The sequence below is a fragment of the Pseudoliparis swirei genome, chromosome 17 (assembly GCF_029220125.1).
Source record: "Pseudoliparis swirei isolate HS2019 ecotype Mariana Trench chromosome 17, NWPU_hadal_v1, whole genome shotgun sequence".
In the NCBI taxonomy this organism is placed as follows: domain Eukaryota; kingdom Metazoa; phylum Chordata; class Actinopteri; order Perciformes; family Liparidae; genus Pseudoliparis; species Pseudoliparis swirei.
Window position 1 is genome coordinate 9,599,583 of NC_079404.1, and position 27,476 is coordinate 9,627,058.

General features: G+C 43.3%; 1 protein-coding gene across 2 annotated transcripts; it reads right to left on the reverse strand.

Moving 5' to 3' along the window:
• Window positions 1-233: 233 nt before the first annotated feature.
• On the reverse strand, window positions 234-22,929 carry golga4 (golgin A4). 2 transcript variants are annotated; one of them, XM_056435221.1, is made up of 24 exons: window positions 22,754-22,929; window positions 21,600-21,677; window positions 19,990-20,091; window positions 17,583-17,651; window positions 17,158-17,481; window positions 16,944-16,991; window positions 16,763-16,819; window positions 16,560-16,658; window positions 16,004-16,157; window positions 15,662-15,852; window positions 14,411-14,494; window positions 13,896-14,043; window positions 13,583-13,761; window positions 13,229-13,327; window positions 12,956-13,111; window positions 7,165-10,940; window positions 6,919-7,040; window positions 6,360-6,490; window positions 5,611-5,697; window positions 3,786-3,854; window positions 3,397-3,472; window positions 1,898-1,983; window positions 1,040-1,126; window positions 234-900 (listed from the first exon to the last, which is right to left on the reverse strand). In XM_056435221.1, the coding sequence occupies exons 1-24, from the start codon at window positions 22,829-22,831 to the stop codon at window positions 889-891; spliced, it is 6,312 nt and encodes a 2,103-aa protein (XP_056291196.1). In that variant the 5' UTR covers window positions 22,832-22,929; the 3' UTR covers window positions 234-888. The 2 variants fall into 2 exon arrangements, with proteins under 2 accessions (XP_056291196.1, XP_056291197.1); XM_056435222.1 differs by lacking the exon at window positions 19,990-20,091.
• Window positions 22,930-27,476: the final 4,547 nt, after the last annotated feature.

Below are 27,476 nucleotides of genomic sequence, written 5' to 3' on the forward strand. Positions count from 1 at the left end.
CCATATCCCCAATGTCTCACAAAAAACACGCATCAATGTCCAGGGTTCACTCTTGTGATAATTCTAAGGTCCAACACACTTTTTTTATACTAATGGATGCTAATTCTAATGTTAATTTAAAAAATCTCACGTACCCCCTGGAACGCCTTCACATCCCCAGGGGTACACGTAGCCACATTTAAGAACCACTACCGTAAGACGCTGAATGGCAAGAAGGATGCAGTGACAAAAGGTGTGTTGTAAATAAGATTTATTTTGTTAGTCTGAAAATGTATAGCAAGTCATATAGTGCCCTGTAGTACAGTCTTAATTATCATAGTACAATTTACAGTTCTTGTGTTTTTGTGTCTCCATGTCAGTCCAGTGACACAATATAAAGCATAGAAAAACCGTGTTAAACAAACAAGGTCCACAGGCCGGTATATATTATATATTAATGTGGTGCACAGTTAAAGGGTGCTTTACCGAAGACACAGAAAACCTATGAATCAACTGACCTTTCAGCCTTAATACATAATAATTATATAATTTATTGCACAAGCCAATCTTTGTAAAGATATTCTAAAACAAAAAGAAAACAATGTCCCTTCAGCTAAGACGTATAAATTTACAAACTTCATATCAGAGTAAAACTTGATTTCTGGAAGATTTGTGTGTCTGGCATATTCTGATTCCCTCTTACCATTAGATTATACAGAAGCACACACACACACACACCGCCAATGTCCCTGTGTTCTCAAACACACACAGACACAGACACACACACACACTAACACCCTCAAACACATAAAATATAAAGAAATGCAGGTCTTGATAAAATCCATGACAGTTTCCCCTTGAGCAGCAGCAGATTTTCATCCATAAATACCCGAATCATTCAGACGCTCATCATAACCAAGGCTGCGGAGGGACAGATAGGAATTAAATTAATGATGCAATCAGCGATGCATAATTGTATGTCGTATGTTGTTTTAAGTGCAAGAGGACTGACTTGACTTTAGTGAATGAAAGTATCCTTATAAGGTAAACAGATGCTTACAATTGCTTTCGAGTCTTCTTTGTCCAGAACCTTTTGCGCTTGGTCTGGAGTAAACTTCAGCATGGATGAAATCACTTTGGCCATCGTCTGGAAGTGAGAAGCAAGCAAACAAAAAACAATAAGCTTCTTTTAAGACACTACCTACCGCACCATGATTTTAAACAACAAATTTGTTTTATGCCCCCCCCCCCAAAAAGAAAAAGATATGAACTCCAGGCCCATCTACCAGGGTGCATGCATTTCCCCATAAACACGACGGATAATCAGAAACAGGCGGCTGTGTCGGAAAGCTAACCGCTCAACTAACACTAAACAAGGCCAGCATGTCTTTAAATGGGAAATATGCGTCATGCACGATGCATATGAGCAAGCAGGCCGCCTGGGGGACGACCTCCACGCCGGGGTGGTCTGCCACGCTGCCATAAAGACGAACTGTTGCTGAGGAGCTGGGACAGTCCCGCTGGCTTTAGGACCAGGTCAAGCACTGTTAATTATAGAGATCACTTTTCATTTTACCAGAGAAGACTTTACACAACATGACTTTCATACAATGTCCTAAATGCGAATCATTGTCGAGCTGTTGTCGTAATGCGTCACTGTGGTTGGCCGTGATGACACCAGTGGTGTGACTGGCTGAGAGTGAACTTATTAATTGGAGAAGCGTACACCGTCTACCGCTTTGCAGTTGCCGAATAAAATAGGGTCCATACTGCTAATGTTGTTCCTGCTGAATGTCGGATATGGAATGAATCTATTCTGACATTATAGAAAATAGGAACTAAAAAAACAGAAACTATAAGCATATAAAACAACCACACGTGTCTAAAGTAGCGTACTGCAAGAGAAGAATAGGCATACTTTTGTTTCTCGTCCCATCATGTATTCAAACAAAACCTTCCTCAGGTACTCCATCTCGGTATGTTCGCTGCTGTTGTACGCAAGGTCTGTGAAAAGGAGCAAAAACAGCCTTTAATCATTTGGGACTGGTCAGCCACACAACTTCAGTGTTATCAATTATTGTATAATATTGCATCCCTCTATGCCACCATTTGTCCAGGAAGTCTCTCATGAGACTTCCTGTCTAAAAACTGGAAAAATTAATTATTTTTGTATTTTTTTTACTTTAACTTTTATTGTCTAGATTTAAAGCAAGACTAACATACAACAATGCCTGTCAGCTGACTTCTGACACAATAAAAGAACAACAACAATCCTCATGTTTGTGTTAGCAACCATATACAGAACCACCTGTTAAAAGTGTGCACAGGTATGGGTTCAAATTAAGCAGCAACTATAAGCGCAGGGAAGAATGTCAACGCTCAGCATGATCACCCCGACACCACACGAGTCAGAGAATAAACGTTTTACTTCCATGCCCAGAGCTAGAACGCCATTGTGCCTCGAAAAATGAATGGGAAACCGTGTTAAAGGGCTGGTAACACTTAGACAACTAGTTCTACCACTCGACCCATCGGGTCTTTCACATGGAACAACAACACTTGGTCTTTGCATATCTGGAATTATCAGTCAGACGAAGCTGCAATCGCCAGGAGGAAGCGTGCGATTGGAGGAGGAAATGGTGAGAGAGTGCAAACAAGTCTTTGATCTCTTGCGTGAAGTAATGGGTCACCAATAAATCCCACAGCCGTTGTCCTTCTGACCCCATGTTGCTCCAGCAAAGCCGACCACTCCACCCCACATGAAACCATCGAAAGCCCTCTGGAGGCCCTCTGACCTGAAACCAAAGCTCTGTTCTTTGAGATTCATCACGAGTGAAAGATGCTTTCACTAATAAGTCCTGTAATCCAAAGTAACGCAGGACAGAGTAGGTACCGTATGTGTATGGGAAGTAAAGGATTTGACAAGTAAAAGTCTGTGTGGGAAAGAAAAGTGAGGACCACAATCTGGAAAACCCATTAAACCCAACCCCCCCCCCCCCCCCTCTGACAGCAGATTCTCTTTATTACACCAGCAGGGAAGCTCGAAGAGGAAGGTCGAATTCACGCACTCGCCCCCAGCTCTCTCTCTCACCATGTTCGCTTTATGAGATACTTGGGGATACTGCGTAGACCTGTCAGCACCCAGAGGCTTACCTTCACCGCAATGGATATTAGTCTCACCCGAAGCCCGACTAGATGTAGACCGCCTCTCTTTTAAACTAACCTTAACCAAACCCGGCAAAACACAGACTCGACGCTCCTCCAGAGTGGGCTGCTCTATTGGGGCAATTAACTATGACATATATACTGTATGTCAACACAATATATAATCATATGTAAACACATGTGTTTCAGCATGTCGCGTCAAGGAAACTGGCTCAAGAAGCTGAACTAAGTGTTTCACGGCGTCAACGTTACCTTTGAATGTGCTCCCGAGATGAGTGACAACAGTGGCCCGGTGGAAACATTTAATCTTGTCCTCAAGCGAGTGAATCTACCGAGGAGAAACACACGCGCACGCACAGATTAATAATTTCCAAAAGCTATTTGACCCCAGGGGGTTCATCCGATGTAGTAGCCTAATTGTTGCACAGCAATTTATTCTCACTCTCAGGGGACGCGTTTGAGAATGACGACCTGTGTGAGAAAACCTGTGGGAGGCGTTGTTGTGATTGTTTATAGGGTTAAACCAAACAGATGTGCTTTGTAATTAATTTGATGCAGCAGGAGAGCAGTAGGTCCTCTTGCTGGAGGCCACCGAATCCTGGGAATACATTTCATGGGATCTGCGGTGCCCAAACACTCACCCTCTCAACAAAGCTCTGCTCCTTCAGACGAGCCTCGCTCAGCAGAGTCGTCTTGAGGGCGAGTTGAGTCTGAGGAAGAGAAGGATCAAACGTTACCAGAGAGAACCACTGCGGCTAATGGAGGAACAAGTGATGCAAAGCAAATATGATAATAATAATACAAACTATAATAACAGTAAATCATGTATTTTTAGAAGATACAGTGTATATACACGAAGGCTTGTAATATCTGGCCACAGGGACGACGGTTGAAATGTAGCATGAGCTAAGACTGGCACATTTACCCCTGGGTTGATTGATGTGTACGGTCCCTGTTCAAATAAATGAAATTAAATTAAATAAACAATTGCTCTGACAAAGAAAAGAATAACAAACGGCACCTGTGGCCGTCGCAGGACGGTTATAAACCTCTCCTACCCACCGGTCTGTCACAGGAGACTTACACAAGCTGCTCGCCTAACAGCTGTGATACTAACAAGTCGCCACGTACGCCGGTTACGTTCATCATCGAGTCGTCAACACTAAACCGGGTTATTTCGTTCGGATCGCTTCTACGCGGACGGTCTAAAGGGGACTTGTTCACGATGTCTCTGTGGAGAGACCCCCTGTCCACATGAATCATGCTCCGTGAGGCCTGTCGTAAGGAAAGGGGAGAGCATGAGCCCATACAATCCACCTCTCAAGTTATTACCTCACCAGGGAAAAATGCAACCGAGAGAGCAGCGTCGTTCTTTGTGTTTGTGTGCATCTGGACAAAAGACTCTGAGCAGGGCTCTCATGGCACCTCAGCGCCTGCGTCAACCGCCTCCGTGGAGTCCAGTCGTCCCTTCTGGCCCCTTTCCAGTGCGCACATCAGGCCTGCGAGTATTGCCGTAGTATAAATCTAAAGGCTAGAATCACATCGTATGATGATAATTGAGAACAGGGATTGAGGCTGGCTGCCGCCTCGCAATCTCTGTTTTCCGAAGGAGGAACATTCCTGAGTGATTCGAACGAGCTCCACGGCATCAGGCGCGCTTTCTGGAGCGAGAGACTGATCAGAGCGAAGCGTGCGAGCAACTTCGCCCCGAGCTCTGAGGCGGAATCCTTCAATTACAACGCAAGACGAAGGAAACGATAGCCACCGCTGCCAAGTCTGATAACCTGGATGTGAACTTTCAAAATAAAAGTTATCTTTAATGATCTCGTGGTCCGGACACAAAAATACATCCGGATCAGGCCGTCATTGAACACTAGGAATTCTTCCATCAGACAGCCCAGAGGAGGGAAGGGAGCGGATTTTAAACAGGCATTGTTATTTCATTCAGCCACTGCTAAGGGACTGATGATTTCAACTGAATCGCTCTATGAATCTATTCTAAACCGCCCGTCTCATATCACAAGTTACAAATGTGTCTCAGAGGGCTTTACAATCTTTACACAGACGACATCCCTGTCCCAGGACCTCACATCGGATCAGGACAAAGTCCCAAGAAATAGAAAAAATCCTTTCACGGGGAAAAAAGGAAAGAAACCTTGAGGAGAGCAACAGAGGAGGATCCCTCTCCAGGATGGACAGAAGCAATAGAGGCCATGTGTACAGAAAAAATCATTACAGAGTTACAACACATTCAATGAGTTTGACAGAGTGTATGAATAGTTGGTAGTAGGCATGGACCACGATCCGGACCTCCACAGTCCATCAGATGGAGGTAGAGAGACTTAGAAGTCGTATATAATGAACTTTAATGGCTGCAGGTATGATTGTCTACATCTGTGAAAATACATCCACCAGTCCAGATGTTTGACCTGGTGAACATGGACAGTGGGTGAGGCGTGTTCGTACCTCAGCGGTGTCATTGCCCTTCACTTGCAACTCCTCCAGTTCTTTCTGAACCTGCCACACTCTGCTTCCCATCTCCTCCTCTCGACTCTGACAAATAAAGAACAACGGCTGAGTCACTTCCTATGATTCAGCATCGCAGCTCAAGCATGTCGGTCTAATCACCCTCTGCCGTATTTCAGACCACCCACCCTTAATTATATTCAGTGAGGGAGACAATTTTATACCGGACGCTGAATGTTCTTTAGGAATAATTTGACCAGTTTTCAAATTATAAAATCATTCAGCAGGCATTCATTGAGTCATGTTTCTTGTAGACCAGTGACTCATCCTCCAAGGAGGGTGCTGCCAGAGGACATGTAGACAGATTGTAAAGTAACAGCATTCATGTCTAATAACCATGTATAAAATCAGCTAAGACACCCAAACAATGAGAGTAAGAATCTAAACTAGTTAGCGTGTGAGAAGAGGAGTTTAACAGTTCAAAAATCAATCGATGAAGAGATGGATAACAAGTCACGACAACAACAAAACATTCACGGTTAAGTGTTTTAGGTAGTTAACAAATAAACAGCTGAACGAAATGTTAAAACTAGAAGCAGTATAAATAGTATTAGTATAGTAGTAATATTTTGAACATAATGGTGTGTGTCAGTGACGGGGTATTTGAGTTCATCCGACGGGTGGGAGGTGTTCTTCAGGGTAAATCTCCTGTATGAAACGGGGTCTCGATGAAGGAAACGTGTTCCTACCTGTAAAACCTCTTCATACTTCTGAACAGTTCTGTGCAAATCGTCCTCCTTCTCGCCAATCACTTTCCTCAGCTGACTGGCTTCTTCCCGATGGCTCGACATGAGCTCGACCTCGACAGTCTGGGCCTTCGCTGTGTCGAGGAAAAAGGGGAAAATGAGTTGGCGCTTAAAAAACAACCAAAATCATATTTAAAAGCGCTCAGTCAAACATTTGGAATGCAACATATTCAAACCATTAAAAACTAAAACAAGGCAACATGGCGATCCAGACGCACTGTTGCCAAACGCAATGAGCCCTTCATTGTGTTCCGCTTAGCGCGGTGATTAACAACGCATCGTGTTTCCATGGAGTTAATCCCCCCTGCTGTTACACATGAAAGTCAATCACATTCACTCTGGTTTTCCATTGTTTTTCAGTTGCTTAAAACCAGAACGAGACTTTCCGAAACTGAAACAAAAGACAGCGGTCTCCAGCACGTATCGCCCATGCGTTACAACACAGCTGTAAATGTCGTCGGTTTCATCTCATTGATGCAGAAAGATTTTTCTCCCGCCTCACCGATGGTCTCCTTCACCGCCGTATCGAGCTCCCGATCTCTCAACGCCATCTGTGTGTTGTACTCCCTCATTAACTGCTTGATGGCAGAATTGTGCTTCAACTCCACATCTTCCAACTCCAGCCTGTTGGAACAGACGGCAGACAAAATAATATCAACGCATGATTTGGGACTATTGAATCATTTGCCACCTCGTGTCTGCAAGTGGTTCATTTTCACTACAAATCAACATGACATGGTGGACTTACTTGAGCCTTTTCTCATTCTCCTCGAGCATCTCTTTCTTCATGTAGTCCAGGTCCTCCTCATGCTCCCTCCTCAGTGCTCGGATGTCTTCCTGCAGCCGGACGAAGTCCTGGTGGATTCTCTCCTTCTCGTTCTTCAGCTCACTCAGATTGCTCTGGAGAGACTCCAGAGAACCCCCGTCCCCGTCCGCTCCTTGCCTTGTTGAGTGGTTTCCCATCTGGGTTTGCTGCACGCTGCTGCGTTCCACCATCACCTCAGCCTCAGGTCCTGATGGATTTTGAACCTGCCGAGTAGCCGCTCGGTGTTCTCCAAGCCGAGCGTCCTTCTCACATATTTCTTCTTTCAGGCGATTTATTTCCACGAGAAAGTTTCCATTCTGCTCTTCCGCTTCTTTCAACTTTGCCACAATTTCGCACAGCGTCGATTCAGTTTCCTTCAGCTGCGCTCCATCTCTCTGAAGCGACGACGACTTCTCCTCGTACGAGTTTTTCAATTCCTCCAAAGCCCTGTCTCTCTCGATCCTCTCATCCCTCAGAGTGCGTTCCAGCTGTTGCTCCTGCTCTCCCTGAAGCCGGACCAGCGCCTCCTCGAGTGCTTTAGTCTTCCCCTCCATCGTCTCTGTGTGTTGCTGGCCGGACGCTGCACTGCTCTCGGTTTCCTCCAGGCGAGTCTGAAGAGACTTCAGCGCCTGCTCTTTCTCCTCGAGCTGCGAGGTGAGCTGTTTCTTAATCTGACTGATTTTCTGCTCGGCTTTCTTCTTCAGCTCCGATACTTTACGCGTGCTCTCGGCCGAGAACTTCTCCTCAGCTGCCTCCAGACTCTCCTCTTTGCTCTTGATAATCTCGTCTCTCATCCTTTCAAATTCCTCCCTTTGACTCTCGAGCTGGTGTTTGCACTTTTGGTTGTCTTCCTCGAGGGAGCGGAGTTTTCCGACCAGCTCCTGCTCCAAAGTACCGTTCTGAGTGCACCGCGTCTGCTGCAGCTGCTCCACCAACTCCCTCTTCTCGTTCTCCCTGACGCCGTGTTGCTGTTTGAGGTCCGCTGCCAGTTGTTCGCACTCCTTCGTCTTGAGGGCCAGCTGCTCCTGAAGCTCACCGAGGCGACGGATGCTGCTCTCCAGCTCCGAGGTGAGGCCGCTGACCTTCTGCTCCTTCTCGCTCAACGCCTGGTCCATCTCGGACTTGCTGATGGACTGATTGTCGACACTTGCCCTCAGCCCCGTCAGGGTTTCGTTCTTTTCAGAGATTTCCCGCTCCAGCTCATCGAGCCTGGTCTGCAGCGACGTAATGGCGTTGTTATTCTGGGCGAACTTGGTCTCCGTCTTCTTGTCGTTCTCAGAAAGGCGGTTCCGGAGTGCTTCCGCCTCCTCTAAGGCAGACTGTCTCTCCTGCTCCAACCTCTCGATGGTCTCCTCCAGTTGAGCGGCAGCCTGTTGTCTCTCCTCTTCATACTGCCGATTCAGCCGATTTATGGCTTCCTCCTTCTCTTTTGTGCTACTTGCGAGCTGATTGGTTAAGTCACTGCTGATGCTTTCCAGGTTACTGATACGCAACGCGGTGGTTTTCATACTCTCGGACATGACTCGGTTTCCTTCAGTCAGCTCCTCGATCGCCAGAGCTTTCTCGTGGACCGACTGAGAATGATTCTCTTTGTCCTGCGTTAAGGCCTTGACCTGCTCCGTGTGAGCGTTTACCTGAGCGGTCATCTGTTCCAATGAAGTGCAGAGGTTCTTATTCTCCTCCCTCTGCTGGCGGAGAGTCTCCTCTAAGGTGCTGATTCTATCTACTTTAGTGAGGATGACGTTTTTGAGGTTCACTACTTTTTTCTGACTGCCGAGCAGTCCGTCTTTCAGCTCTTTCAACCGACACTCGACTCTTTGACACAGTTCATTGGATCCACACTCCACTCTGGACTGAACCTCCTGACAGTAATACTGCATTTGGTTTCTGATCGCAATTAATTCTGCTTCCTTGGCCTGGAGCTGAATTGCAGTTTCCGCCATTCTCTTCTGCAAGTCCTTGCTCTCCTTCGATTTGGAGCCTTTCAGTGATTTACACTGCGTCTCCGTTTCCTTCAACTTTCCTGACAAGGTCTTCACCGTCTCTCTGCTCTCGTCCTTCGTCGCGTTGAGCTCGTCTTGGAGGGAGTTTCTCTCGTGCAGAGCTTGGTTTAGGTTCCTCTCCACGGACTCCGTTTGCTCTTTGAGCAGCGCCTTGCTCTGAGACAAGCCTTCAAGCTTCAGCGCTGCTTCGTTAAGCTCTTCTTGCAGCTTCTGCACAGTGGTTTCTCGAATGGCCAGATCCTCCTTTAAATCCTTGATTTTACACAACACTTGCGCGTTCTCCTCTTTGCCTCTGGCGAGTTGCTGAGAAACTTCCTCCAGTTCCTGAGCCTTCTCCTGTAAGATGTGCGAGTGTTTCTCCATCAAGTCTTCTTCCTGCTGTCCTGACTTCTCCTGCCAACGACGCTCCAGCCCCTCACTGTCATGCTTGTGTGTGTCGTGCAGCTTCTCCACTTCTTCCTTATGGTTGGCCTGCAGCTCGGACATCGCACTGCTGAGGCCGTGGGAACTTTTTTGGGCCATCTCTACAATTTTCTCTTGTACTTGTTGCTCGGTCTGCTGAAGCTCTCTGTCCTTCTTCGCAAGTTCCATGTTCATGTTTTCTTCATTCTGCTGCAGCTTTTTCTTAAAACTCTCGTGCATTTCTCTGGCCTTCTGTTTAATCTTTTCCATTTTGGTTTCCTGTGTTTTCAGCTTATCTTCAAACGCATTCATTGTGTCTTTCGCCTTCTTCTCGAGGGCAGCTTTTTCATCAATCTGCTGTTTCTTGAAGCGAGCCACTTCTTCCTGCTTCGAGGTCAGTTCTGCAGTAAATGACTTGTGCTGCTCCGAGAGCTCCTTGTTGGTCTCTTGCACCTGGGCCACTAGTTCTTGAAGCAGCTTCTCCTTTTGTTGACTATCAGCCTTTGTTACTTCTAACTGATGCTCCATATCTGTCAAATCCTTCTTACACTGATCAAGATCCTCTGACATCTTATTTAACTGGGCATTAGATTCCATTAGGCTCCCACTTTCCAGCTGGGATTGTGACAAGCATTGCTGCAGCTCCTCCAGCTCCTTGACTTTAACATGTAATTGTTGTACAGTGGAATTCAACTCCTCTTTTAGTGTGTTTTCTTTCAGCACGAGTTCTTTAATGTCCCTTTCATTTTCATTCTGAACAACCCTCAACGCGTTAAGTTCCTCCTTCAGAGTTTCCTCTAAACCTCCAAGTGACTGCTCGTGCTCCCGTTGGACAGTTGCGAGCTCGACATTGTGCTTTTCCACGTGATCTTGAAACCTCTTCTCAAGCTCCTGCTGGGCTGAAGTATGAGCATCTTCAGCCGCCACCAACGTTACCTCCAGGAGCCGTTTATTTTTCAAAGCCTCGAAAAGTTCAGCAGACACTGCGTCTAGCTCTGCCTGCTTTGCGTCTAGTTTCTCCAACGTCTTCTGGTTCATGTCTTCTACGTGTGCTTGGAGCTGCAGGTCTTTATCTCTCAGAAGCGTCTCCACTTCAACCCGGTGTTTTTCCTTGAGCTTCTCGAGAGCGGCGTTATTCTGCTGGGTTTGGGAGCCCTTGTGCTTTTCCAGCTGCTCCTGGTGCTTTTTCTTTAAAGCCGAGATTTGCTCTTTGTGTTTAACCTTCAGCTTGTCCAACTGAGTGGAAAGTTCATGAGAGACACTGGATCCATCTTGTGAGATCTTGTCTATAGTGCTCTCCAGCTCCAGTACTCTCTGCAATCACAAACAGAGGTTGTTAGATTATTCTATAAAGTCACTACTAATCATTTCACAGGATTCTGAGACAACTATGAAATCAAATGGTCAATAACTAAGATATTTGTTAACAGTATTTAATAAGAGTGCGATAGTCAAAGTTGCAAGGACATTGAGGGATATAAGTAAGTAAGTAAAGTTTATTTATATTGCACTTATCGCAGACAAAGTGTCACAAAGTGCAGGACAGAAGGCATTTTAAACAAGTTGCCCATAACAGCGGACAAAACATAAACAGATTAAAGAGCAAAGTACAATACACAGTAAAAAGCTGATGCAATAAAATATTTATAAACAAACAGAGAATATATAAAGCAGGCCATAGAATATTAAAATTAAGCAAATGCCAGTGTAAACAGAAATGTTTTGAGATGGAGTTTAAATGATACTAAGGACTCAGCGAACCTTAGGGGCGCAGGCAGAGCGTTCCACAGCTTTGGTGCTACTGCCTCAAAAGCTCGGTGTGTACATAACAAAAAACATCCAGATTCAGAACCAGATTTGTGTAATTACGTAAACACTTTTTTGTAATGCATTTTAAAATTTCACATTCAAAACGACGGGTAGCAATATTCATTAAAATGAATTATCTCACTCTGTATTTCAGAGTATTATTTTTATTCCGTTTCCTGTGTGTCTGTGTATTGTTTCCTGTTGTGTCATCAGCTTGTCAAATAACTAAAAACCTAAATCAGATAATATAAACACTGTTTACTAACTACAATTAACATGAATAAGAATAAACATTTGAGCGTCAAAGGATTCACTCGGCCCCAACTAATAAATACAATATAATTTTTTTAGGGCTGTGAAACGATTAAAATTTTAATCGGGTTAATCACAGGTTTTTGTGGATTCATCATGATTAATCACATATTACCGATATTCTCGGTATATTTTGTGAGAACATAGAGATTTATGACAAAAGACGGATATATACATTTATACATTCTTCTATACAATGGTGCTGCAACTCAGCAGTTATTTAGCAGTTTTCTTCCATATGGAACATTAATACATCTTCATCCTAAACAGAATGTTTAACCCTCCTGTTGCCTTTCGGGTCAATTTGACCCCATTCAATGTTTAATGTCGGTGTTCTTTGGGGTCAATTTGACCCCAGGCTGTTTTTCACTGTGTCAAACATATCAGAAATATCAACTTTTTTATTTATTTAAAGGGCTATTTAGGTAGTCAACAAACAAACATAAAGTACCTCACACTTAAACTTGGGAAACAATATTAATTCTAATAATTTTCTGGAGGTTTTAATTGCTGGGGTCAAATTGACCCCGAGGGTAAAATATGTTAGTAAATGTAAAGGTAACAGGAGGGTTAAACAGAGCATTTTCTCTTGTTTGTCAACCATTAACTCCACCATGATACAATCTAAAGGTGGACAGATTGACAAGTGACTTTTTTTTGCTCGGTCCCGATGCGCGCGCACGGAGCTCTGTGGCGCGCCAGACGGAGATCGATAAGTGTTAACGCAACGCGAAGAGACAGAAATGACATGCTGCTGTGGAGATACGATCAACAACAGACGTTTAGTTTAATAAAAGAACAAAGACGTGCTATAGAGAACATGTCAGGAGGGCGGGCCAATCTTTTTAATGTCATGCGATCTACCGACACTACGCGCGATCGACTGGCAGGTCGCGATCGACGTGTTGAGACCCTGATCTACAGGAAGTAAAAGTCGTAACAAGGTTTCCGGAGGTGAACCTGCGGAAGGATCATTACCGATGAACAGACCGTCTGCATGAGAGCGGACAGAGTTCAGATTGAAGTGGTGTATTGGAAGCTCATTTTGCAAGTGACTTTTTTTTCGTCCCAACGACCAACAACAGACGGATTGGAAGCTCATTCTGCGCATGCGTTAAATGCGTTAAAAAAAAAACTAGTTAAACCTGTAATTGGATTAACTGAGTTAACGCGTTATTTTTCACAGCACTAAATTTTTTTAAACTCACAGTTTTTGCAGCTTCCAGCTCCAACTGCACCTCTTTCACCTTGTTATCGCCTTCAGTCCTCAGAGCGATCTTCTGTAACTCGACATCCTCCAGAGCCAGAGAGGACTGCTGTTCCCGCTCCTTTCCTAACTGGGCAAACTCCTCTTTGAATTGCTCCTAAATGCACAAGCAGCACAAACAGATCACATCTAAATTCAAAAGTGGCAGTTTTTAAAAATCTGATTTACTTGATTATGTTGTGAAATTAGACAGAGGGAAACCTTTGGCACATACCGCAGCTTTGTTGATTCTGACACTCATCTCTTCGTCTTTCACGGCCAAAGCTTCACTGTGGAGTTTCTCCATATTGGCAACCGTTTCTTCCGATGATTTCTAATAAAGTTGAAAGAAAATCTGATTTTTATATGACCCACTGTGTTATCAAAGACAATTTACAGCATAACATCTAAAAAAATAAACAGAGCAAATAAAAATCAAATTACATTTGCCTTGCATGTCAGTAGCAGAACAGTTTGAAGGGGCAATGTTTTGGATAAGAGTTTGAAAGAATAGCTTCTCTTCAGTGACAATGACATGAAAAGCAACCAAAACAGCCAACTCATAGGGTGATGCCTTTCACTCTCTGACCTTCATGATGGTGACGACCTTCTGTTTGACTCGTGTCAGTTCCTGCTGCAGGCTCTTCCTCTCCTCCTCACCCACCCTTTCAACATCTTGGACTTGCTCCTCCAGCCGAAGCTGCAGTTGTTGTCGGGCCTCGTCCGCCCTCTGAGCGACACCCAGCGCTCGTTCAAGCTCTTCAAACGCTTTGGAGAGAACAAAACAAATAAATATATATATATATATATACACATACATATATATACACATATTTATAATGTATATATATATATATAAATATATGTATCATTAGCATATCCAGAAGTGGATTTCCACTCACCTGATTTCTCAGCCTTTTCTTTCCGGCCCTGTAACTCTTCTTTCTGGGTCGTCGCGTGCTGGAGCCTGGAGCGAAGCTGTGCAACCTCGTCTTCTTTCATTTCCAGTGCCTCGTGCATCTGGCGCTTTGTCTCAGCGATCATCATTCCCTGAAAGCCAGATAGCCATCAAACATTATCAGAGCAAATCACAGAGCAAATCACCTGACCCACTGATCATGATGTTGATTTGATGGATACTATTTTTGGTATTTTACACCCGAACGAACGCAAGATCAAGCGTCTGTAATTCTTTTTGACTTTAAGTGCCTTCAGCATTCCTCACAGAGATCTCATGAGATGAGCTGTCCATCCCACAGAGCTGGGGTCAAAGTTGAAGAGAAACATCATTGGACATCAAGGTGTCCGACTTCTTCACATCGTGAAAGAGTCAAAAAATCTATAAAACAATGTCATGTCTGAAGCTGTAGGCCCTTCAATCCCGATGAGCCTAAAGCCTGAACGCCCCCTCACCCACCTTGTCCTGCTCCAGCTGTTCAATGAGCTTCTTGGCATCACGCAGCTGAGTGATCAACTTAGTCTTTTCTGTGGTGTGCAGTTCCTATGAACACAAAACATTACAAAAAATTACAAATGAGAATGAGTCATTTCAGATTTTTTTTTACTCAGATCCTGCATCGGCTTTTGGCCAGATAACTTCCGACGGAGATGTTTTCTGCACCACCCAGGATGCCTCACCCACAAGCCAAATAACCAGAGTGCACACAAGCCCAGCTAAACCAACAAGTCGACCCAAATTACAGCCCAGTTTAGCAGCAGCGGCATGTCGTAGCTGTGTCTCTGTGGCACCGCTGTGTAACCAATGGTTACGGAACAGGAAATACTGCGCGGTCGTTGTTTGATCCAACAAGGCATTAGTGTCAAAGCAAACGAATTGTAAAATTAATAGTTTTACCGTAAATATAGGAGCAACGGACAATACAAAATACAATTAAAAAAATCCCTGAGCTGAATGTCTGGAATCTTCCGCAGATGGTCTGTTTTATGGGATATTTGTCTGAGGAAGCGGATGAGCACAGCTCAACCCAGCAGTAGCAGGATGCCTTCATGCTGCTAAAGAGGGCTAAACGCCTGTTAACCTCTGCTTTTCCTGACACAGGAAAGGCCCTGTTCCCAAACACACAGCAGAATCAAAACAACAATCATGGCCAAAAAATGGAGACAAGTCAATCATCACATAGCGGCCAATCGGTCTGTTGTTATCACAGCGTCTCTGTGACAACAAACATTTCCAATCGGACGCTGCCAAACATCAGAGCAACTACGGACGAGCTAAATAAGCCGATAATAACCACTGAAGCAAAATGTTTTGAAATAAATGAAAACAGCGGTTCAGTCACGCTGACATGACATGAAGCGTCGCCCTGGAGCGTCGCCAGAGAATTTGGATGTTCGGACTCTGAGAGCCACAGCAATCCTCTGTGTCCCTGAGATAGTTGACTCGCATTATCAGTGGACCGTTAGGACTCCAGCAGAGATTATACAGCACAACATTAATCCCCCTAAAGAGTAAAAACAGTGTTCAGTCATTTGCAGCATCCGAACCTCATTTCGATCAAACCGGTCTGGAAGAAATTGCCTTGAAATATCTGCTAATAAGTGATTATGAGTCTGAGCACATCGATGAATTGGACTGCAAACTGTCCTGATAGTAAAGCATGACTGGTCAACACTCCAGTATCATTGCTGATGAACGCAGAATAACCACCGTAATCTTCTCCAGCTCCTGCAGTCTCTCCTGCAGCTGCGTCTGCAGAGTCTCATTCTCGCTGCCCAGCTGGGCGCTTCGCTCCTTGTGTGTCCGCATCACTTCTTTGCACTTCTGCAGCAGGTTTTCCTGCCTCTTCACTCTCTTCTGCAAAGCCTCCAGAAGTTTGGCTGGATCACTGATGCCCTCTCCTGTCCAGAAGATAAAATGCACTCGATCATAAATAAATGAATAAAAGGGATTCTACACCAACACATCATAATTCTCACATAATTCTCAAACAGAGTAACTTTTCCTTTTATTTCTAACAAAACTACTAATATACACAAAGAATGTGCTTGCCCTCAGTGACTTCAGGCTCGACTTCTTGCCCCTTCAAAGGACTTTGTGCGGAGGAGGTTGAGTCTGAATCTGCATCTTGAGATCGAGGGACGCCCCCCTCGGCTGGCACAGCACCCTCAGTGACCCCCTTGGAACGTTTCTTCGACAAAGAAACCTGTTAGAAAGAGCAAAGAAACAGTTAGTGAAATAAACCTGTCTCAGTTCTTTGGTTAAAGACCCAAATCCAGTATTATTGCATGCATATTAAATTTAGCTCATTTGACTTTTAATATAGATAATACCACTTCTTTTTTTCTTTTTTTTGTGTTTTTATTTGTACCGTTTTATTATTATTTATTATTATTTTAAATTGCAAGTGCACAAAAGCGGCTGATATTATTTGAACAAAGAATAATGGTAAAACAACTATGTCTCAGGTTTTATGTGAAATGTTGCCTCGTATATTAGTTGACCACTGCAGTAAAACTCTTATATGGAATTCCTTCAAATCATTTGACTTCTTTAGTTTCTTTAAAACATCTTTTTCTTTGTTATTCATCCATGTACCAACACTCACCTGAGTTTGGAGCACAGAGATCATCTGGTCTTTTTCCTCCAGCGTGACATCAAACTCTTCTTGTAGGTGTTTCTTGGCCTGCTGGTCCATTTGAAGCTCCTAGAGGTCATTCAATATGCTCACTAACACGTCAATTATTCATCGAAAAAGGAAGCCGGACACCGAGCTAGAAAGAGGCCAGCATGCATAACATAGAGCCATACCTCCCGCAGCTCGCCTATCCTGCGGAGAGCTTTATCTTGACTCTGACTGAGGATGACCTGAAGGCAGGAAACAGAACTCTGGTCAGTTCAGGATGCCACAGATCATCAATGGCTGATGAGAAAACCCCATAACATGATATTAAAGAGAAGCCAACATGTCAGTTAATGCGGAAGACATTACCTGCGTCTTTTCTTTATCTCGTTGGACCGTTCGGAACGCAGTAACCAGCTGCACGGAGAAGAAGAACAGGTCAATAGAAGTGGGAAGAAACAAAGAGAAATAAATAGAAAATCATGAATTAGGTTGCATTAAAGTAACTATAGTGATACACTTCTGTGGCTCCAAAATAAACAGGTAGACAACTTAAAATGGGAATCTTCTGGGAGCCGCTCACCTCCGAGTACTTCCCCCTGTACTTCCCCAGGCTGCTCTCCACTCTCAGCAGCCGGTGCATCAACTGCTCTTTGGAGAGGGACTCTGCACTTCCTGGTGGCTCCTCAGCCTCGCTCTCAATATCTGAAGGGGGATCATAAGAGGGGGTGCCCGGGGGCTCGTTTTCTCCCAAAGGTGTCAGGGATTCACGCGATGAGCTTCGGACCAGGTTTTCTTTCGAGGGAGAGCGGAACAGGCTTTCTGCTCGACTCGCCCCGCCACGAATCAACGACTCCATTGAGGGAACTCTCAACTGCAGTTTCTGGGGAAATGACGTCTCTTCTCTCTGTCGGGAGGATCAAGACAACGCATAGAAAAATAACTTCAACCAAAGACAGAGCAAGAGCCTGAGAACATTAATGAGGATCAGGTATGTAACATACGTACACGAGGAGAAGCACTTCCATCCCCGTTGATGCTACCTGGGGGAGATCGGGCTGCTCCTTTAGGGGTGCTCTGCAGATAAAATACATCATGAGAGAAAAGGAAAACGATGCCAGAGGGCTTGTCCTGGGCCAGTTAGTCATCCACACCCAGCGTGGCTCTCCCTGATTACTCTGAAGGGAGCAATATTAGTATTGCTGGGAGTAATGCAGGGGCAATGGGTACCCTCATGCAACTTGGAAAAAACAGAAGGGTTAAATACATAAAAGAAGGCATCTCGACAGTACATGAAACAAAAGGGGTTAAAACTAGACGACAGAGCAGCCATAAGGTCGGAACAAACAGACAGTTAAAAGTCAAGAAGGACAGCTGCTATTTGAATTGAAGATGCCTGGCCGCGCCGTGTTCAGAGAATCAGCATCTAAGTGGACAAGTAGCGGCTTAGTTGGTTTAGTTGACTTGTTAGAAGCAGGATCAGGATAAGCAAATGTTCTCCCCCCTTCTCCAAGCTACTCCTTCCTCTGGATTACTGAGCAGAACATTCAACATGTCTGTCCTGTTTCTCGTGGAAAGGTTCTTGATGCAATGTCACTTCCAGGATCTGTTTTAGCTTACTTTGCAGCGATGGTCATCGTAGTAATTTCTTTGTCAGGGATTGGTGACTTTTAAAACTAAATTATGACATGAGTTATCATTTGGGCAGCTGCTTGATTCAATGTGTGCGAGTGTGTGTGTGTCATCAGAGCTAAATTAATACAACGGAATAATTAATCAGTGATTTCATCTATAAAGAGTAAATACTGATGAAGTGTGTCAGAGAACTCCTCATTTAAACAAGCCGATACCTCGATGCTCACTTCATTCTCACAGATGTATGTGAATGAACGGGAATACATATAAACACTCACTATAAAGCATACAATACCTGTACTACTTTACTTAAATGGCTCTACTCTCTTCCAGTCCAAGCCCACAACTTCCCAATTACCACGGACGATAAACGGCTGATTAACTTCAAAGCGGTTGTAAACCAGATTCATGGTGCTCACGATGGTATTTACGACGACTAGAACCTTGCTCAGATACCAACACAAACACAATTCCAAGAGACAGAGATATTCCTTCAATTTAGCTCATCAAATGACAAACAAAAACACATTTGTACCTCCAAAATAAAATGTAAAAAACAACAAAATAAGTGAATGAATGAGATAGTTTGATGGGATTACTGTGAATGTACTGAGCGATGAACACGTTGTGAGAACATGTTTATAACATCTGAATAAGATGTAGATGCAACAACAAAGACAGTGCTATGTTTACGATATTTGTGTTTGATACAGGGGTTGTTTGTAGCTGGAACACATTAAAATCCTCCAGACTGCAGAGTAATAATTAAATGTTTTCTCAAGTCCATTCCTGACTAAGTGCAACACAGGAAACAGTGTAAGGCTAGAGTTCAAGGCTCAAACGTTCATCCACCCACTTAAACGGTGTGCTCTTAAAACACTGAGCCAAAGAGAAGCTGTTCATAGTTTAGTATTATTGATGTCAAAATATAACATCAAACAATTTGGGTGAATAAACTAAATCAGCATTTTAATCTCGTGTTTTAAAATAGATGTACATAACAGGAAGTGCAAACAGCTGGCCAGACTCCCTTTACACTGGGTAGTTAGTAGTGAAAACACATTTTAACATCAAACATACACTTAATGTTAAATGTTACATCAAGTATATCTTAGACATTTAAATAGACAAACACAATGTTAACGAAATGATTGTACCGTCTGCATATCAAATCTGATGAATTGTTTCAAAAGTTGTTTTCTTCTAGTCTTCTTACTGCCTCCACATACGAACACACACCATCTAGTTTTTGAGCTCCGCAAGCGCATCTACAAAAGGTGCTCTGGTCTGTTTGTTTATTTGGAAAAGTTACCGACAATTTGACATTTCAACGGCTTAAATTTCCTTCCCATAGCTTGGAAAAGACTAATGTAAATCCTCCAAATAAACAGACTTGTGGGACAAGGGGACAAAGGGTATAACAGGGTGTTGGGGGTCTATAGGGCAAGCAACTGAGGGGGCAATATTCCATTTTGAGCTGGACTATAAGAACTGAAAGGTCGGGCATTAAAACAACAAAGGGTAGAAAGCACACAAACGTCTATCCCAGGATGTAAACCATAACTCCCATCGGATGCAGGGTTAGCCTAGTTATGAGATGCCTTCTTGTTGCTAAATCCAAAGGAAACAGGAGACAGAGAGCAGGGAACAAGCTGTCCCTACTTGGGCCACAGTCCTCTACCGATTCCCCAAAGGCATGGAGATGGGAGGAAGGAACAGGGCAGGAGGAGGAAGAGGAGAAAGACGAGGAGGGAGAGACAGGAAGTCAGGACAAACTCACCACACTGGCTACCTGGGCCGTTTTGGGTCGTTTTGAATGGTCCAGAGCAAAGATAGTATACTCAGAGAGAAAAGCGGGCTCTGCTATCATCCCAGCCAGCACCTGACCCCGTCAGGTCAGTAACGGGACGAAAGGTGGGGAAAGGAGAGGAACACAGAGAGCAATGAGAAAAACAACACCATGAGTGTGAAATAGGGAGTGTCTAGCCAGACTGCCCAGACGAGGCTGGTTGAGAGAGACTGAGGTGGATGGGTGGATGTGGAGAGAGAGAGACGACATGGGGTAGGAAGAAAAATAAGAAAAGTGGGAAAGTGAAACACTCAATCAACATTAATGTTATGAATAACCGTTTGACATCTCTGCATGTAGTTGTAAGTTATGATGTTGTAAGAGAAAATCGGCCAAATCTGCCTCCAATAAGCAAATAAACACTTTTAGAGATGTCAAAGTGTTAAAGATTTGTGAGGTGAAAAAATATGCCGCGATGATTAAGAAGTTGAAGGCACACCAAGGGCCTCCAAAGGACAAGGAAGAAAGTAGAGGATAAAAACCTGAGCAAAAAGGGCCGCTGTCACTATTCCTGCTCGGTCTGGCAGTGTTGAAACGCAAAAAAACTTGTCATGAATGAGTAAATTAAGCCAATTTTATTAATCTAACGATCAAACGACCAATCAGTAAACATCAACATCTCAGCTCTAAAATAGATTTGTTGCTCCATCATTCTTACAGTCGTAGACGGTAACTCATTGCCGGTCTACCTCCGTCTAATGAATCAAAGACGTATTGCATAAACTTGGCCATATCTACTGGCGAAAAACATCGCAACGAATCAACAGGGAAAGAAAAACACCGCGAGAATGAAACATCAATTATTCATACACATGCTCTATTATGGTCTGCTTTGCGCCATTACAATTATGTTCCCAATGCATCTAAATGAGAATCGCTTCTGACAGCAAAATAAAGAAAAAAAGACTTGTGTCATTGAATAAGCAATATATATATATATATATATACATACACACATATAGATACATATATGGTGTTAAAGATAAACAAGAAAAATGCCCCGAAATGTATCTAAATTTCAAAGTAATTGTCCCATGTAATGATGAGGTAATTGGAGCGACCATACCTGTATATGATGAGATTCCAGAGCTGATTACTCTACAACATCTGTTATCATAATGTTATTCTTGCTCATATATTCTCATGAAATCATAAGGACCCTGTGTAGACAGATTTTCATTTGTTGCCGAAGTAATTCAAACATCTACGATTCAGTAAATACACTGAGGGAATTAGTGCAGTGACTAATATTCATATTTGATCATATTAACACATTATGTTCAGTAGGGACAGAGAGTTGAGGGTATTTTATTTAATAGTATATAACTAATAGTGTAAATTAGTAGCCTACACTTGTTGATTTGCAAAATAGGACTGGTTTGTTATTGAGGCAGCATTCAGCGTAACAAGACACATGACAGACAGGAACATGACCCTGAAAATAACAATATAAGCTGTGGAGAGAACATGACATCTGGGGGGGGTGCAGTTTGAGCTCAAAGGTATTAAACATATCTATCAGAAGCTGACCCCACGCTCACCTCTCTGTCACTGCTGGAGGGTGAGCCTTCATACTGAAACGGGGGGGTTTGACTGCCGCGCCGGTCTCCACTCCCCATCTGTGAAAATAAATAAAACAATGCATGTATTAAAAAAACAGCATCCCTTTCCCAAAACTATACACTCACAACTATGCTCTTATGAAAAAAAAGTGTTGGGCTCCCCGACATACAATTATTTGGTTGACCACGTTGTGTTATTGGCCTAATTTAACTTTCCTTGTCTGATTGTCAATCTTCACCTTTGAACACAATCTACTTTCGGTTTTTCGGCATGACAATGAGGGTCATGAACTGCAGTGCAGACACAAACAAGTAGCAAAGTGACATCCACACAAGGGCCACCAATAACAGAAGGACTATGGAAAAGTGTGTTTTACATCTGAAGTGACATTTAGAGGCTTGTCACAGCTACAGAAGGATGTGAAACAAACAACACTGACATGTGGATTTGGGATTTTGGAGCAAAATCATACTCCAAACCTCTAAAACGGTCAAATAGTCTTTGTTTAAAACAGAGGAATACTCCATAAATTGTGGTTATTATGCAAAACATTGAGAAGCTTCCGTTGCATTCAGGGACAGGTTAAACCTGACCAGCAGGGTTATGATTAATCCACAGAGCGTATTGCTGGGAAACAGCGTTGTAGCAGACTGTTTCCGTGATATCTACTTTAACGTCAACTTTGAATTCTCGTTTCTCTGGTGCTGAATTTACATATGTCAAATAAAGCTGAGAGCAGACGCCCACTTTGTCAATGCAAGCAACATTTAACAGAGACACCCATATCCTCCACGCCTATTATTTAATAATTGAATAGTGTTTGGGCTTCAACGAAGTTCACGGTTGCCTATCTTTTCTTTTTTCAACCCGAGATGAAGTGAGAAACCAGTAGTTACGAGCTTTCGTGAACGCAGCAGCAGCAGATGACAGCTAGGTTAAGTTGGGCTGCTACATGTCTTAGCATTGTGCAAACAGGCCAGCTGAGAGTACAAGTAAAGGTTAAACGATAGCTGACGGTTTATAATGAGTCTCGAAATATGAACCAAAACGTCTGCGAACCGACAGCCAGCGCCTCAGCAATGTAAACAGTGGTCAGCTTAGCTGGTTAGCTTCCAGAAACACAACAACTGACCTGGGCCTGCGCTGGTGACTGCGCATTCCTCTGCGGGGACTGCTCCTCGTTTATCTTCTGTTTGAGTTTTTTAAACATGGTGTCACGCTGATGCAGCTAACAGCTGATGAGCCGATCACTTTTATCCGGTGGAGATGTATTTTAAGTTTAGCCTGACATCAAGTCCTCAGTGCTACACTTCCTTGTTCGCTTCTGATATCCAGCAGGTGACCTAGCTCTCTGCGCATGTGCGGCCAACGTGGAGGAAAATTGAAACGTCAGCGTTAAAGGGCCAGTCCGGGATACATTAGCTACAGCGCCACCCGTGCTCTTGTGACTTTCCAGGTAACTGTCGTTCAGGTATTTTAGGTCATGTTAGTGGTTTGGAGTGGCAATGTATTTACAGAAGGCAAAGCAATTTCTGAAAATCGCTGGAGGCTACCATAGCAGTATTGTATGAGCATGCCTTTATAACATGGTGTTTTATTTGGGGAAAACCTTGAACATAGTTGAGTTTACTGGTATCCGGAGCATTAGTCATAATGTATTGAGAATAAAGCTGTGCTTTTATGTTGGCCTAAAATATGTGTGTTTAACCTAAATACAGAGTTTCCAATGCATTGGCTTCGGAAAGATCCTATTTCGAAAGTTTACCGATAGTGCTACATACTTCGTTTTAGTGTACAATGTTATAGGCTATGTTTTCTCAAATAAATTCTATATTACAACCCTATATAATGCTATTCATGATATCAGAGAAAATAATACAGCTCTGTCTTGCTCCCTTCTATCATCTTCATCGGATTAGTCTAAGAACCGACCTGCAAGTCTTTACACTTTAAAAACAACCCTGCATGCATGAATAATGTATACACAAGCTAAATATATGCTACTGTAAGGCCCTTGTTTTTGACAGAAGAGAGCACTGTTTCAATGTGCTTTACTAAGATTTTGCTACAGCCCAGTTTATAGCACAACTACCACGACTCACATAATGTGTCAGACTGTATGTGCTATCCCGTTTTCATAGTCGGAAGAACATTTCACAACTAAAAGACGATTAAATACTTTCCCTTCCTTCTTTGGTGGCGTCCCTGGCTTTTACGATGGAAAGCTGCAGAGTCACACCGTTTTGCCAATCAAGCAGCTTTTTTGGTAACTAATGCAGTTGTGCTGGCTGATCCATATGAATAGAAAATATTTGATTGGGTTTATTTTCTGCTGTGGAGGGCATAAATAATCCATTATGTGAGGGCCAACACATCTTCCTTGGGGAGCATTTGTTTGAGCCCATACTGAGGCACAGGGATTTACACATATTGTAGAATAAACAGATCAGTATGCTCTTGTTTATTGTTTATGTGATGATTTGTGAGTCCCTGGACTCTGATGTGTTCTATTAATCGATGCATATCTATATACAAAATACAAAGTCTACATGCTTTCTGTTCATCAAGGTTGGATCATAGTATCCTTGGTAATAATAACAACATGTAACGTACACAACTTTATAGAAAATAGCTGTATGTCATGGTTAAAATATGTGGTATTTTCCTTCCTTTGGGATCTGGCAGAGTGCACATATTTGAAATATACATTTCTGAATCTGCCTTTGCTGACTGGTGGAGAAAGAATCCAAGCATGTCATTTTGGGCCTTAAAAAACCATTAAAAAAATACTACAAGCAAGATTTGATTAGCATTTTTCCACCATCCGACTGTCATGCATGCGACTCAGCAGGGCTTTTGATCTATGATGGGTGCCTGGAACACTGAGTGTGAACGATGGGTGGTTCTGTACACATTACATCTATTGCATCTGTCCATCCTGGAGAGGGATCCTCCTCTGTTGCTCTCCTCCAGGTTTCTTCCCTTTTTTTCCCCCTGAAGGGTTATTTGGGAGTTTTTCCTGGTCCGATGTGAGGTTTTGGGGCAGGGATGTCTATGTGTACAGATTGTAAAGCACTCAGAGACAAATTTGTAATTTGTGAAATTGGGCTATACAAATAAACTGAATTGAATTGAATTAACGGCGGAGTGATGGAGCTCTCCTATACCATGCAGCAGTCACCCTGAGGCAAAAGGCAGAGAGGATGATAAGTTGTCAAAATAGGGGAATCTCCTGTTGTATGTCTGCTACAGCTGGTTTATTTTCGACAGCAACTTAGGTTCAGTATTTTCTGCAAAGTTACAGAGACCTTGTTGGACAGCAAGTTGGAGGGAGGGGGGCACCCAATGTATTCACTTGGTTGGTAGTGTGGCTCAACACATGAACAACTACGAGAATAAGGTGCACCTCAAATCACTGCTGACCACACAACCAGTCTTCAGAGACCAGATCAATAGATAGGGAGCTGCAACTCCCCTGTGAGGCTTATTGCCACCCAATTAAACACATAGTGAAGGAGAACCTGAAAACCAAGCTTTTTTTTTTACCACAGCCAACTAGCTGACTGCCAATGATTAGGTAGCAGACACTTGTTAGACCTATATACTGTATGTCCATCCTTCCACCTTCCACACGGCAGTTTATTAAATTGGACAATAAATTCGCCAAACGACTAACAATCTGCCTCCTGGGCCAGATTTAGCATGCTGTGTGTGTATGCAAAATATTCAATACATAAAAAAGTAAATGTAGCAGTTTTCAGTTAAAAATGCTCATGATATTTACACTATATGTCCAAAGTTGGCTGAGCATTACTTATTAATCCCTTTTTTGTCGGTTAAAATTGTGTCAGTCTTGTGCCGAGGTTGATGTAACAACTGTTTTGGGGACTGATTGATGATGATTAAGCATCGTGCGCTCTGACCAGCCGTTGCCCCTTTCGCACCCCCCATGGCGTTGTCATCTGGTTGTTTTGGGCTGTGCCTCCTGTCACAGAGAGCTATTGCCAGACGGCCTCAGAAGCAGCTCCATGTGCTTTGTCACTGGCACTGGGGAAAGCATCGCACAGCCATCATCTCTCATTCACGTCCTGTCCAAAACAGCAGGACGCGATGATTTGCCGACCTTGTCATGTAGTCTTTTAATGCACATTAACTTAGCAGTTAGCTCATTGACTTGATTCAAAATGTCATTTGAACTTTTTGTCTGTACATGTTGAATATCTGGTAATACTGTGAAACCATAATCTCCATTTGGTATCTTCTGAACGTTGCTGAACACTGTTGCAGTGGTTTAATGTAGGGTGGATCCACTAGATGGAGCTACCCCTGCTTTGCAAAGCACCCATCTTACTCGGCAAAGGATGAGGCGTGTGGTCAATTGGCCATGACAGTGAGACAGACTGTACAGATTTCCACATCTGACATTTAGACCCGTCCTTGTAGGAATAGCACAGGTGTTACTACTAACATTAAGGATGGATCTGACCCAGTAAGACAGTGAGCCAACACGCTCAATAACAGGATTTAAATCTGCTTCCTACTGTGGCACGTTAAAAAATGCCCTCCGGGAAAAACGACATGACCAAAGTCTTGGAATATGATCACAGTGTTTAAAACAATCGCACCTCTTCAGTTTCTTTCCCTTTATATAACCAGGTAAAAGTCTCGATGAGATCCGATTATTTCTTTCAACAAAGTCCTGACCTGTCCTGGTGCAATTGGGATGATTTCAGACTACAAACATGCTGCCTGGTTTCTGCAGATCACGCTGAACTGAGAACAACGGTCGACTTGTTGGCAACCCGTCTCCTCTGACAGCTCATTACTTGCCCCTGTTGGACTTCTGCGGATGTCAATGGATTCCCAGGTCTTGACGAATATAATATTGTGCCTCTTAACCCTTGTGTTGCCTTCGGGTCATTTTGACCCGATTCAATATTTAACCCTCCTGTCGTCTTCGGGTCAATTTAATCCGATTCAATGTTTAATGTCGGTGTTCTTTCGGGAGTCAACAAACACACATAAAGTATCTCACACTTAAACTTGGAAAACAATATTAATTCTAATAATTTTCTGGAGATTTTAATAGCTGGGGTCATATTGACCTCAAGGGTAAAATATGTTAGTAAATATAAAGGTAACAGGAGGGTTAAACATTGAATCGGGTCATATTGACCCGAAGGCGACAGGAGGGTGAAACATTGAATCGGGTCAAATTGACCCGAAGGCAACACAAGGGTTAAATGGAAAAGAAAGGACAGGTAGGATCCAAGTTATAAACCAGAACTGGCCTTTACTGTAATGGGTCAGTCAAACCCAGCATGAACAATGCAGTCAGTCTAAAACAAGCAGTCGCGACCAAAGGGGCATCAGAGGGAAGTCTGTGGAGGACGACTGTGGCTAAAGGGCAGGTACGCAGTGTACGACATACTGGGAGGCTAATTGGGGAGTTGGGAGCAGAACACACTATAAGGACTAATGCTGGCAAGGGACGGATTGCCATGAGAGGTAAAAGCAATACTTTTGAATGAAAGTTAAATTATTCACCAGTAAAATGCATCACTGCTCAATCTAATACAGCAACTTTTAGAATGAATCCATAATTGTCACTTCTGACCTTGGCCACTGTTTAGAGAATGTTCCACTCTCTCCCTTCAATGATAATAAAATATGGTAATTATGGTCTTTTTTCCAGGCTTGAAGCATCCCATATATGAGGCATCTGCTGTATGAGTGATGCATTCACTGACAAAAGATTGACTGGGTTGTTCAATTACATTAGGCCAAATAATGCTTTTAGTCTTCTGACATTCTTTTCAGATATTTCCATACTACTACTTAGAATGAATGAAATA